The following is a 15,102-nucleotide window of genomic DNA, read 5'->3' as shown; positions in this document are numbered from 1 at the left end:
ACGGTAATATTTCAAAAACGGAGGCCAAACAAATTTTTCTGACTTCAGATTCGGATTCAGCACCCCAAAAAATACTAGAAAAGTATATTTTGGTTCTTGTGGCAAAAAAAAGTCAAATTTTGTTGACCATCAGTGTTATATATTATAGTTCTGGCTTAACCTCGTGAGCTTAGTAACTCTACGGCCGTTTTTCCGAATATTGCCTATTCTTACCTTACTCTACATTTATGTCTATTACTTTTTTCACACAGCGAATTGAAGTTTGTCGCCATACAAACATCTACCCCGTTTGTATGACCGATTTAAAGATCGAATTGAAACTGAATGGAAATTTCGATCCAGGTATATGGAAGTACCAGATCGAGGAATCGAATTGAAATAGAATCGAAAACACAATTTTTCTTTTTAATATATTTGCAGTAAAATCTAACCAAAAACAAAGTGCAAGTAAAACTAGATATCATTAGACATACATACAGTGAATTTGCAAATAAGAAGACAATCACACACAATTTCCACCATAAATTATATCTCGAGTATTCAATTCGTTAGGTATATATGCATATTTTCGATTCGATTCAGCTCCCCGAGTCGGATCGGATCGACAAATCTGGATTCAATTCGATTCAGGTATATATAGACCTAAATCCTGATTCAATTCGGATTCAAATCGCCATACAAACGGGGTAGATTATCGTTATTGGTCTCAGGTCTCAGGGCCAAAATTACTATTGTCCTTTATACAACGTTTATAAATACTGGAGATAGAGTTTATTTAACCAAATTCGAATTCATTGACCTACTATATATGGACTGCTAGTCGTTTGACTTTTCCATACAAAAATTGAAAAAAAATGATTCCACATCTTTCTAGCTCTACTAGCGGTATAACCTTAGACGGCGAAAAGAGGAAACTTTTAGTGAATGACATCTGTCGTTAAAAGGTAGTGCTTTCTCTGTTTTTCTATATTTGTTCCTTTCGCACTTCGTCAAAAATGTTGCACTTAGGCTAGGCGCACACATGCGATTTTGATCGCGCGATTATTCAGTCGCAAATTAGATGACAACAATTTCGATGACTGCAGACACAATTTTCAAATTTTTAATCGCTGGAAGCATGTGTGCGCACAGGCATTGAAATCCTTGTGATCCATTTTTGCGACTAAATAATCGCGTGACTAAAATCGCATGTGTGCGCCTAGCCTTATTCTCCGCTTTTTTTTAGGGCGCTAGTATCGCGAAGAAACAAGTGGAACCAACCTGAATATGCTTCTAGCAGTCCATATATATTAAGTCAATGTTCGAATTGTTCAAATCGGTAGATCGTAGATGAGATGTAAACTCAGTGTAAATTACCACAAATAATTTTATGAATCAAACTAACCCTACTTTCCAGGCGAATCATTCCACATTTCCAAGTCAACAAAGAATCACTGGAATGACATTTCGATAATTTTTCGCACGATAAAAATATTTCTCAAGTGTGTTTTCATCTTCAATTTATTATTTTTCACAAATAAAATAAATAATTAAAAAAATAATAAAAACAAATTATTACTTCCTATAATACACTTAATAATTCTGATTCACAAGTAAAAATACATTTCACCATACTTTGTGAAAAAACCGCCTAGTTAACACAAAAGCCAAAAATCATGTCGTCTTCCTCCGAAGAAGACTCCGATGGATCTGATTCCACTGCTTCCGAACAATTCGAAACAGTGCCAGATGAAGAATCTGTCCCCGATGAACCGCCACCAAAAAAAGTCAAAACCGAGTGGTCTAAGAGCTATTCGAGTACTGCCTTCAAAATGATGGCAAACATGGGTTACAAAAGCAATCAAGGTCTCGGTAAGTTGGGGCAGGGTCGATTAGAGCCTGTCGAAGCGGCAAGACAAGACGGTCGCCGTGGTCTAGGTTTGAAATTAGAAAAGATATCAAGTGCAGCCGAACAGTGGCAAGAGAGTTTAGAAGAAATTCGAATCCCCGAGAGAATGGATTGGATTCAAAATAACTCAGATGATTTGGACTCTTTGACAATGGCTGACCTTGAAGATTGGGTGCGTATTGCACCGAAGAAAAAAATCATAGACGACGAGACGAATTTCTGCGATCCACAAATCCTCCGCAACGTTCTAAGTTCGAAGAGTGCCTTTGACGAACTCGATGGAAACGATATGAGAAGAGCTAGAACACGTTCTAATCCATTTGAAACTATTCGGGGCTCAATTTTCCAAAACCGTGCCGCGGTAAAGATGGCCAACATAGACTCACTGTGTGACTTTATGTTTACAGATCCAAAAGATAAGAACGGAGTGTCTTTGGTTAAGGAGAATGATTTGTTGTACTTTGCCGATATATGCGCTGGTGAGTAATATCATTATAATTAGGGATCGGATTTCTATGCAAATGCATACTTTTTTTAGGAACACCTTGAAAGCATGGCAACAAATTATATAGGTATACGAATTAGGAGATTTCCTTTAAAATGGCAGTCAACGATTGACTGCCATATTTGGCATATTTTTGCATATTTTACTATAAATGCATTTTTTGCATTTAATCGCATATTTAGGCATAATTTTAAAATAAATACATGTTTTTCGTGCATATTAATGCAAACACTAATAATTCTAAAAAGTTACATTTACGAACTCGAGATTGATTTCTACTGGAGTCATAGGTATACAAATTTTCAAGAAATTAACGTAAAATGTTTTTATAATTTTAAAAAAATATTGATATTTTTTAAAATTATGTGATTTTAAATGCATATTTTTGTTTTTAAGAGCTTAAAAATCCTATCCCTAATTATAATCGTTCATCTATCGAAAAGTTAATATTTTTTTTTTTGCAGGACCCGGAGGATTTACTGAGTATGTTCTTTATAAGAAAAGCTGGCAAGCTAAGGGTTTCGGCTTTACTTTGCGTGGTCAGAATGATTTTAAGTTGGACAACTTTTTTGCAGCATCCCCGGAAACTTTTGATGCTTTCTACGGCACAGCCAACGATGGAGACATCTTTAATCCAGAAAATCAAACGTCTTTCGCCGAGTACGTTCTTAAAGACACCGAACAGGCTGGTGTTCACTTTGTCATGGCTGATGGAGGATTCTCCGTTGATGGCGAAGAGAATATCCAAGAGATTCTATCCAAAAAGTTGTACATGTGTCAATGTTTGGTAGCTTTAAGCATTCTCCGTGACAAGGGTCACTTTGTATGTAAGCTCTTTGATCTTTTCACACCTTTCAGCGTTGGCCTTGTGTACCTTATGTACAAGTGCTTTGAAGAAATTAGCATTTGCAAACCAAATACCAGTCGTCCAGCTAATTCAGAACGTTACCTTATCTGCAAGTGGAAGAAGTCAAACACAGAAACGGTACGACGCCATCTCTCGGCCATAAATCAAGAGATGTGGGACAATCCGAATTCAGATACAGATGTGAGAGAGTTGGTAGCACTGGATGTACTTTTTCGTGACAAGGAATTCGTTGAATATGTCACTGAGAGTAATAACCGCCTTGGACACAATCAGATTGTAGGACTCATTAAAATCGCCGCATTCTGCAATAATCCTGACCTAAAAGAACCACGGCAAGCGGAATATCGTAGCAAGTGCTTGGAACTTTGGGGTTTGCCGGATAAGATGCGACAAGCTCCAGAAATGAAGAGTCCTGATGCCCTGTTGGCTGAACTGCTTCGCGACTGGAATGGAGATAAGAGTTTTATGTCCATCCCTGCTACAAGGTTGGATAGCAAAGAAAAACTATGCCAAAATATCACCCGCATTCCGGATTGGTATTTTGTGCCTTTGTCACGAAGCGAGGATAATGCCCGTGATACTGCTACTTTCTTTTTAAGTCGTGGACGTGGAATTATACATAAATGGTCTCCGACGGGTCGCTGGGAACAGTGTGACTGTGTCCTGGAGATGTCACCAAAAACGTTGATCTATGGTGAGATAGTTCAGGAGCAAATCGGTGAAGGAAGTAAAGGAATAATGGTACGAGCATTGCATATCATCGATGGTATTTGCTTGGGTGGTATAAATATTGCTCGAATGCCATTAAAAGAGCGCCTGAAGTTGTGTGACAAATTTGCGCGCAGTCTCAATAAACCCAATAAAAAAGCAACAAGTGCCGATGGTAATCACGTCCAAATGACACCCATTCGCTGTAAAAAACTTATTCCACTGCAAGAGTTAAATAATTTCTTCCAACAAATGCGTCCATATAAGATGAAAAATAATAGCAATGAACGGTTGGGTATTCGAATTCGATCGGGGGATGACACTTCTGAAAGATTTTACGTTGTCGGTGGTATGATGTTTCTCAACGAGTTGATGCACCAGTTTGTGTCTGCGATATCAAGTAAACACAACACCGTGTACTATTTTAATGTCGAAACAGGTCAATCATTCTTCCTTAATCGTTTGCCAAGAGACACAAAAGTTTTCAGTTCGTTCAAGAATTGTTTCATACGTCGTCAGTTGTGGAAATGGACAAATGTGTATCAAGTGCTCGAGGTTATGCCAAAGGATATGCGTGAGCAAGGTACCCTCTTCCGTATGGATTTTTCTGAATTTCTGGAGGAACGTTTGAAAAACTAAAAACCTTTATAGTTGTTCTTTTAAGAACAGAATTTTAGTTTATACATAGGTAGTTTTTTTTTCTATCAATCAAATTATGTTGATAGAACATAAAAGGGATTGCATTTTCTTCTTTATTTAAAAGTATATCTGTACATTTTTTAGCTCAGTTCGAGTAAATATAAAATATGCAGACAAAATCGTGTGGATGGAATTTATAACTTAATAATTCACAGCTCTACAGTAGAGCTTTCAGTTCATACCAAGGACAAATTTTAAAATTTGAGAATTTTCCTCCGGGGAGGACTTCACTATCGTAGAATCTTGTAGATTGGTAAAAGATTAAATCTGGAAGCTTATACAAAGAAAAGTTTTTAAACTCGTGGACTTACTGAAAAAATAGTCACAAACCTCAATTTTTACAGTTTTTGAGTTATTTATTTTAATCCTTGATTTATTTTATATTTTTCGGTTAGTTGTATAAGTGTTCAATAAAGTATTTCATGCTGATTTTTATTAATTAATAACTTCTGCTAAAAAAATCGACATAACCTGTATACGCCCCTGTGCAGTTACTTATGACGCACGTATCGTTTCGGTCAGTGACTTTGAATTTTGTAGACCTAAAATCGATATCGTCGGTGAAACCAGAAAAGTGTGTAACTCCATTTTAGCAAATTTTATAGGAGATCAAATAAACAAAATCGTTTTGAAGGCATTTGTATGAGTTTTCATTTTCTAATTTGCTAATAAAATAAAAACTATGAACTTTAAGGGGATTCTGAGTTTAAGGAACGTTAGATATTAGGTTTGTCTAACAGATGGCATTCAAATCTAATTTTTAGAAAATTTGGAGTTACACACTTTTCTGGTTTCACCGACGATATGTAGCTTAGTAATCAAAATTTGCTTGGATGTTTAAAATTTATTTAAATGAAATGAAAATAGAACAAGTTTTTTGTTGGCGTAGCGTCAGATTTTTTTAAAAATTTTAACTTAACCTAAATGTTATAATATCTGATATGTACCATACATTTTAGATCCTTAGATTGAAGAACAGGTTTATTGAAGGAGCTTTGGTCGAGTACCAGCCTTCGTATCAACCAGTCACTTTGTCAACAACAAAAACATGACTTGTTGGTTAAAAGGGGACAATTTTATTGTTATTATCATTTGTTAAACTAAATAACTGGTTTTGAAGTAAACATCTTGCATTTCACAAAATCAATGCAATTAACTTCTAAAATTTGTTTATTTATTGTGGAAGTTGTAATACTTTTTGAGATATTAGAACATGTTTGTGAAATTTAGAAACGTGAGTATAAAAGATCAAAGCAATTTAGAATATAGCATCACAATCGAAACAATTTATCATATAGAAGTTACCCCCCAACAAAATAAACAATAATCAATATGAAAGTAAGTATATATTTCTTATTTAATTTAAACAAAAAAATTCCATTGCATTCACTTTTTGTTTTGAACAGCTCATCTTTTGCATTGTGTTACTGATTGCTGTTGTAGTTGTTAAGGGTGGTGGACCGGTCATACAGCCAGCAAAACCACATGCTCCACTGATATTGTCACAGCCTAAAGCAATCCTTTTACCATTCAATCCAAAACCAACTTTTCCTACGTACAACCAACTACCGATAAGATCTTCAAGGCCCACAAAGCCATTGGTAACATTGCAACCACGAAAGGTTGTTCCAGTTGCCCCACGCAAGAATGTTATAATCCAACCAATCCAGCCACCAGCCCCTCAATTGGGAGCATATTCTCCATGGTCAGGATAAACGAAAACAAAATTCTAAAATTTGTTAGGTAACGCATTAAAAATGATGTTGTTGAGATCAAAATCCTAATTCATTTCAAAGAATGTTATAATAATTGCATTTCAAGAAAGAGTTCTAGATGTATTTACAACTACAGTTGATGTTATAAATTTTGTCTTTATTTTGTTTGTACATTTTAAGCGATAATACATAAACTTAACACTTTATTTGAAATAATATTAAAAACTAATTTAATACTGCATTCACGGTCCTCGTGATGTTAACGGCACGTTTTTAAACTTAAGTAATAAATTTAATTTAAACCAGATGGTAGATTATATCATTTAGTTTATTGGGCGTTCGTTATTAAAGAATCAAGTTCCTAAGTAGAAAAACTATTTCAAAATAGTAAACAAAAATCACCTATTTTTTAAAAAGATTTTTATTTTGACGCTAGATAGCGCCCCAAGAGGGTTAAAGTTTTTTCTCATTTGAAATAGGTTTATGTTGACTTATGAGTTATGAAGTGATTGCAGCAAGAACCCAGGGGCGGCGGGCACCACATACATAGTAAAAAAAATTATCAGGTAAGTTTTCAGATGTTATCAATGAAAAAAGTTGATCAATTCAGGGTTAATCCAATACGTGTCACTTTGTTGTATCCTCATTGAAGTCTGAATGTTTAAAAAATAATAAACGAATGGTTAATGTTTCATAATATTAATTTATCAACAAGTCCAGCTACGTAAAAACAAAAAATAAAGAGGTTTCTTAGACAATAGTAATTTGGTTTTTTGTTAATTTCTCAAAAATGACAAGATATTTTTGGATCCGGTTTTCTGTTTTCGTTTTAAAATAAGAGCATCGAACTTTAAAAACTAAATTAGTACTTAATTAAATAAAATTTTGAAAAAAATTAGTTTAACATTTTTTTTTCAAAATTTTGATTTTGAAAATAAATTTTTCAAAAACTATGCTATAAAATGGCTTCATTTACAATTTTTGTAAAAGACGATGTTTTTGGATTTACAAAAAGGTATAGCACGTTATTGAAGGTATAACCGTTGATTTTTAATAATTTTTGTTTCCAAATTAAGTAGATTTTTTTTTAAATTGCCCCTCTCCGCTAAACGAGGGGGAATAGACACCCCCCCCCCCCATACGATATTTTTTTGTCTCAACATAACCTAGCTTTTTGGCACTTTACTCCTGAACCACCCTGTATACGAAACCATACAGAGTTGCGTTTGGGTAGCCGATGGAATTTTTGTCAAGGGATTTTTTCTGAAAAAAAATTATTTTGTAATTTTGTACCTAAATGCATTGGCTTGTTCACTGTGAACTCACTTGTAAACCAATACTTGTTTCAAGACTTTGGTTCCCAAAAAAAAAACAATATTTCGATTGTAATTAATTCAGCAACCGACACTTTTGTTTTTCAACTATGAATAGAGTTTGAAGAGACTTGATGTCTCCCTCGGAGGATTTGGAGGCAACATAAAAAAAAATTATTTTTATTGGCAAGGCTTAATCACCCCTTTAATTTTTTCCGATAATCTCAAAAAAAATGAATTTGTAATTTTGTGTCTAAACACATAGGCCTGTTCACTGTGAACTCGTATTTGTAAAGCAAAACTTGTTTCTAGACTTGGGATACAAGTTTACTGTTATTTGTTATTTGTGAATGTTGGACATAGTATTAAATGTTATGCTTAATGTGGGACATAATATTATTCAGAATAATATATTCTAAGTTTGGAATACAAAAAATATGTTTGAACGCTTATAACCGTTAATAAATTATTAAAAGAACCTGCCATAGAACTGTGTTTTTTCGGCCGTATTCTGCTATTCGATTCACGTGAAAGTCTAAAATAAGAAGCGTTTGAATGGGCGTTTAAATCAAACTTAAACAATTTTTTTTCTTTAAAATTTATAAAACAAACGGAAACAACGTTTTGCTTTCGAAATTAAGCATTTTTTCAAAGCCATGTTGACGTGGTAAAGGAAGGAAATCTTTCGATTCACGTGAATCGAATAGCAGAATACACGGGTATTTGTTTTTGAAAAAAAAATCACAACAAAAACATTACTGTTAAAAAAAGAGCCAAGTTATCCTATGTTGAAATTATGCTGGCACAAAAAGTACTGAGATGTAAAAGTGTACCAAGTTCTAAAGTTTGGGTTCAAATTCGTATCAATAAAATTTTGATTGTTCTCTTGACAATTTTTCTTAACCATTTATTTTTAAAGTTATTTCAAAAATTGCCAAGTAAACAATCAAAATTTTATTGATACGAATTTGAACCCAAACTTTAGAACTTGGTACACTTTTACATCTCAGTACTTTTTGTGCCAGCATAATTTCAACATAGGATAACTTGGCTCTTTTTTTAACAGTAATGTTTTTGTTGTGATTTCACTACTTTTTGCAAGGTATGGCTGTAAAATATAAAATCTCTTTATTTGATGAAAATTCAGTGAAAATGGGTGGTTGCCACGCCCCCTGCCTGAAATTCTCAAACTTTAAATGTTTTCCTTTGTGTAAACTACCAGCTCCACCATTCTACCAAATTTCAAGATTCTACGACATACAGAAGTGCTCTATAATATTTGATGAAAATTCAGCGGGAATGGGCGGTTGCCACGCCCCCTGGCTGAAATTCTCAAATTTTAAATTTTTTCCTTTATGTAAACTACCAGCTCCACCATTCTACCAAATTTCAAGATTCTACGACAATCAGAAGTGCTCTATAATAATTTATGAAAATTCAGCGGAAATGGGCGGTTGCCACGCCCCCTGACTGAAATTCTGAAGTTTTAAATTTTTTCCTTTGTATAAACTACCAGCTCTACTATTCTACCAAATTTCAAGATTCTACGATAATCAGAAGTGCTCTATAATATATGATGAAAATTCAGCGGAAATGGGCGGATGCCACGCCCCTGAATTGAAAATCTCAAATTTTCGATTTTTTCCTTTGTATACACCACAAGTCCTATCACCGTGTAAAATTTCAAGTTTCTACGATATCGGGAAGTTCTCCATAATTTTGATGATCTGTCAGTGAGTCAGTGAGTCAGTTACGGTTTTTGCGATTTTTGAAGCCCTATATCTCAGAAACTACTCATCGTAGGAGGCTGAAATTTTGTGAGGTGTTTGGTTTTGACGAGCTCAACAAATGTAGTGAGTTTGAAATTTCTAGCATCTTTGGTGTGGAAGTTAGAGGGGGGTCGAAAATGGCCTGAGTTGTTTCCTGTAAATAAGGGTGTAGTGCCAAAGTTGCTAGAGAACTTGGCTGGGCACTACCGTGCCCCTTGATCCGAAAACTTGCATAAATATTTTTTTTTCTAAAATCGGCTCCAACAATTTTCAAAAAAAAAAATATTGGTATATGAAAACTCTTTAAACAAGAAATCAAATGACATATTTGGAGATTCGCATTTAAAATCAACTTTAAAACATGTTTTTAAATTTCTGCAGCATTATTCCACGTTTAGGCTTTCGCATCCCTATTATCAAGGAAACGAAGCTGAAATGTATGAATTCAATGAGACTAAACCGAAGACAATATGGCTAATCCTACTTTTCTTGGTTTTTCAACTGTACTCGTAAATTGGATTGAACCAAGCTTCGAAAATTCAAGTGACAGTTAGGGGGTCACTGTGGCGTATGCGTATTATGTTGTTTCTATAGAAAACAAAAAACAGTTCATATAAAATTTCTATTGCTGATGATGTAGGATAATGTGATTGATTTTTTGAGGATAATGTTTAAGTATTTTGAAAGATTATATAACTATACTAGTGGAAATGCACAGTTCAGAAGTAAAACCGCTGAGCCAGATTTGAATGCTATAAATTTTAAAAACAAACAGTAGGTAAGTTGGATATTTATAATTTAATTTATAAATTAATTTTTGTGATTAATGGATGAGCGAAATAAATAATTTTATTCTACGTTGAAACATTGTATCTAAATAAAAGTTGTTTGGTAAATAGTAAAATAAGGATGTCGCTTAAAAAAAATTCTAAGCAATCTAATGAAACAAGAGGGTATTGAAGAATCGTTGTTTATAAAGTGATATTTTTATGTTTTTATTTGTTACTGTCCTGTGGTTATTAACTTATGAAGATGATTTGGATTTCATGATTTTTTTACGATGTTATTTTGTGTTAATGATGGATTGCCAGCTTAAATTCAAGCAGGTCGTTTATCATTCGAAAAATGATTTAATTTCAAACAAAGGAGCGATACATTACTTGGGAATACTTTGAGGCTTAATGGTTTACTTTTTAATATATATGTACATAAGTACTAACCACTTTTTTTAGGTACTCAACTGAAATACATTTATTATATTTATATTAACATATAAACAAACAATCATACATACTTCTTACTGAGAAGTTAAAAAAAGTACGAAGTGAAATTCAATTTTGTATAAAAAGACCGGTCCAATTGACTTGATCAAATCATTTACATCTTAATATTCAATCGAGTACTTCACAAAATATTATATCTTGTGCAAAATTACTAGCAATGAAGTTCAAGGTGTGTTTAATGTGATGTGATTTTTATTTATTTTTATAACAAATAGTAAAAACAAATATTTTTTTCCATTGCAGGCAATCTTATTTATAAACTTAATTTGCATAACAATGCTTTTTATTACATCGGCTAAAACATCTTACGCACCAGTCCTTGTTCAGGTTCCAGCAATTCCTCAACCTAGCTCTCCAAATTATGGAGGCTCAAGTACAACATATAATTCGAGAAGCTTAGCCAGATCTAAAAATAACAGTGGATTGTAAAAAAAACACATCACTTAAGAAATAATTCTTCTGGAGTGGAGGGGATATCGATGGAATATTAAAGAAAATAACATTGCATGCATTAAGGAGCTTTATTGGAGAAAAATGTTAAAAAGTATACCCTGAATAAATTTCGGAATGTTTAAAATTAAATTTCGCATAAAAAAGTGCAGAGGTGTTTTGATTGTGTTCGGTACCTATACTATCTCTTGAAACTTTTTGTGCATACTAACTTTTGATTTCCTACAAATGTTTTATGCGGTGACATTAAATTTAAAAATTTTGACGTGTTAACAGCTGCGTGCTGGCATAAATATATTTATTGGTTCAGTTAAAGTTATATCTGCATAAGTAACCTCTGCTTAGATTCCGCTCTAACAGCTAACTCCATTTTTACACTCATAACTAAAATATTTCTAAATATGTATTTGAATTGATCCAAAGCAACAAAAGTTATTCTTTGGACTCCAAACTTAAGCCTAGTACGCAGCTGAAGTGAGATGAAGTTTTCGTTAACGAAATCTTGAACGAAATTAAGTTTTTTTTGTTTTAGCTTTAAAACTCATTTTCTAATGTTTTTTCTTGAAGTTTTTATTTGTATTTGTATTATTTTTACTTTGCTATATCTAATACCGGATGGTATTTTTTCGTTAACATATCCGCTGTTGACTTTGGAGACTTCAAAATTTTTCAGCTGCGTACTAGGCTTTAATGTAAAAAATTTAAAAAATTTGAAAGCTTTTTTGTATTTTTGAATAAGTTTTTGAAATAATTTTTATTTCGCAGTTAGCAGGTTTATACTCTAAGCCGACGATAGCACTTTACGAGCAATCGATTCGATTAATGTAGGTACCTTACCTATATATATGTCCTTATAAAACTTACTAAAAAATATATTTTTAGCTAAAGTATAGTTTACAGTTCTGCGCGAAACACAAACAAAATTGAAAGCATATCGCACCCTTACAAAGAAAGTGTCCTAAATTTTGCAAGTACCTATCTACCATAGTAAAATTTCGAAATCAGAAGTTACACGAAATTTGAATTAGGGTACTTTCATTCTATGGTTTGCAACATATTGGACTTTTTTTACAGCCCTAATCTGCTATTCGATTCACTTGAATCTAAGGATTCCCTTTCTTAATCATGTCAAATTGGCTTTGAAAAACTTCTAACTTTCGATGGTGTTGTTCCCGCTTTTTTAAGAAATTCTAAAGAAACCACCTTGCAAACACTTCTTATTTTAGACTTTCACGTGAATCGAATAGCAGAATAGGGCTGATAGCGTACGTACAGTTCAGAAATTTAAGGAAAAAAAAAAAAAAAATAGGTAATACATAAACCAAAAGTTTTAAAACACACTGTATTTCCATTTTTTAATGTGAAAAAGCAACATCCAAACAAGCCGTCCAAAGCAGTACAAGAAAAACCACTTCGTGGGAAATTATTAAAAATTAATAACAACTACGCATAATTTGTATGTCAGTTGCTTCATATTAATTGCACATTTAATTTGTTTTCCTATCCAACTACCTGGCCATGAGAGTAACGATAACCGGCACAGTTATGTAATGCGTACATATTCGTATCTTGTGAAATTGATTAATTTCAATAGTCAATTTAATAAAAAAATAATTTTTTGTATTCAAATTTGGAGACACTCAAGAATTTGTAGCTTATTTTAAAATGTGATTAGGTATCTCAGTACACCGAAAAAAAATTTGATAATAACAGCTATCAAATTAACATTTTTCAGTGACAAAAGTCCTCCAACAATTAAAATATCAATTTTTATATTTTATCATATCATTTTGACATTTTTTAATTTCAGGTGGGATAGTGAAAATCTCACTTTGACAATTAAAATATCATTTTGACATTTTTTTAAGTTTAAGTGGATAGTGAAAATTTCACTTTGACAATTAAAATATCAATGTTGACTAGATTTTACGTTTTAGTTTATTAAAATGAAACCTATTTCTTTCCTTTTCATTTTTATTATTTTTATTATTTTAAGAATTTTCTTTCTTTTTTCAAAAAATTACTAAAAGGGAATATTCTTTACAAAATAATGGTGATATTATTTTTTCTATTATAGGTGATATAATTGTTTTGTTATTTTCTCCCAAACTATGTGAAGTAAAATCTTAGTGCCGATCAAATTTTCTCAGTAAATCTTACATTTTACTTCGAAAAAACACAAAGCGACTTTAAATTAGTAGACATTAAGAATTTTTTATTTAATATTTTTCAATAATTTGGAATGAGAAATTGATATGAAAAAATGATAATAAAATATCAAAAAAAAATTCCAAAATGTGACATTTAAATATCATCCTGATAATAAAAATGTTGTTTTATCATTTTAAATATCATAAAACACATTTTATATAGCATTTTTGGCTGATATTTAAAAAATGTAAATTTGATATTTAAAAAATGTTAAATTGATATTGTTTTTTTTTTTCGGTGTACAATTGGTTTAATTTAAAATAATGCTATAAAAAGTGACAGCGTTTTTTTAATGCTATCAAGGTTTTGTCAAAATTGAAAATTGAGAAAAACTGTAAAAGATCTGGAAATCTAACCTGTAGCTGAGGTAACTGTTGAAAGATCTTTCACTTGTTCTACAAGACACAGCTGCATATTAAAATATTGTAATCAAGGCAGTTGGCAATTTGTCATTATTTCAAGCAAGTTTGTTGATTTTTATTTTTGTTGAGTGAATCTGTTGCAGGCTCTTGTCTAGAATTGTTCAAATGTTGTCAAATGCGGTAGTAGAGTGTTTGCCGGAAAGTTGATATTTTCAGCAATTTTAGTTTTCTTATTCACAATCAAGGTTCAAGTAAATTCTTAACTACAAAGTAATGAGCATGGGAATGACGTTGATTTGGCCAACGTTAGCTTAAGATAGCCCAGCTTTTTTTCTTTATTTCACCAATTTTTTCAAAACATACAATAAAGAACTTTTTTTTCATATCAGAAACCGAAAAAATTATTTTTTTTCCTGTGAAAAAATCGTTAGTTTAAAACCGTGGTTTTTTGTGACCAAGGTTAGCCCAGGATAGCCCAACTTTTATTTTCGCTATCCTACCCTTAGTTTAAAAATTATAGAAGCATTATTTTTTATTCACCTAAAAAACCACAAAAAATATTTTTTTTTGTTCAGTGTAAAAATCGTTGGTTTATCACTGTGGATAGTTTGCCTAATGTAAGCCCAGGCTAACCCTCCATTCATTTTCGCAATCCCAACTATAGTTGGTTACAAAGGCAAAATAGTTTCATTATTTTTTTAGAAAAAAAAAACATAGTACGTATACACCACAGTGACCTTTCAAATTTATAATTTGGAAAAAGTAAATCCACTGGTTTGGGCCTTTTGATTAAATTTAGTCCATATACATAAGAAGCTTAAGTTGATTTGTTTTATTTCACCTTAAAAACCACAAAATACAAATATTTTATCAAGTGTAAAAATCATTGATATTTTTAGTTTGCAATATGAGCACCTAGAAAAGCTTAATATTATAATGTATCCAAACCTTTTTCAAAAGTAACCACAGATATAAAATGGTGTGTGAGGTGATTTCTTTACACGAATAGTACTTTTTAAACCTTTCTCAAATAACCACGGTGATTCCAACAAATTCCAAAACTTTTTTTCGTTAGCCCACCCTTAGTTTCAAATTACCAACCTTATAATTTTTTTAACTTAGCTTGGGCTAACTGGAAAAAAGCTAATTACTATGGTCAGTTGAGAAAGGTTTAAAAAGTACTATTTGTGTACTGAAAAGGAAATCGACTCACACCATTTTATACTTTTGAAAAAAAGTTTGGTAGGTAATTGCTTAATCAATACACGTCGACGTCACCTCGAAGGGTATTATCTCGAAGCGGAAAACATAGCCATAAAGATGCAAATCGC

General features: G+C 32.4%; 2 protein-coding genes across 2 annotated transcripts; both read left to right on the top strand.

Annotated features, from left to right (window-relative positions):
* Positions 1-1,453: 1,453 nt before the first annotated feature.
* Positions 1,454-4,703, top strand: LOC129910613 (cap-specific mRNA (nucleoside-2'-O-)-methyltransferase 1). The gene is made up of 2 exons (XM_055988048.1): positions 1,454-2,367; positions 2,858-4,703. The coding sequence occupies exons 1-2, from the start codon at positions 1,656-1,658 to the stop codon at positions 4,606-4,608; spliced, it is 2,463 nt and encodes an 820-aa protein (XP_055844023.1). The 5' UTR covers positions 1,454-1,655; the 3' UTR covers positions 4,609-4,703.
* A 771-nt stretch (positions 4,704-5,474) lies between these two features.
* LOC129910614 (serine/threonine-protein kinase WNK2-like) lies at positions 5,475-6,714 on the top strand. Its single transcript, XM_055988049.1, has 2 exons — positions 5,475-6,006; positions 6,075-6,714. The coding sequence occupies exons 1-2, from the start codon at positions 6,001-6,003 to the stop codon at positions 6,381-6,383; spliced, it is 315 nt and encodes a 104-aa protein (XP_055844024.1). The 5' UTR covers positions 5,475-6,000; the 3' UTR covers positions 6,384-6,714.
* Positions 6,715-15,102: the final 8,388 nt, after the last annotated feature.

This window comes from Episyrphus balteatus, chromosome 2 (assembly GCF_945859705.1).
Source record: "Episyrphus balteatus chromosome 2, idEpiBalt1.1, whole genome shotgun sequence".
Taxonomy (NCBI): domain Eukaryota; kingdom Metazoa; phylum Arthropoda; class Insecta; order Diptera; family Syrphidae; genus Episyrphus; species Episyrphus balteatus.
Note: the sequence above shows the minus strand (reverse complement) of the source record. Positions and strands in the feature narration are given on the sequence as shown.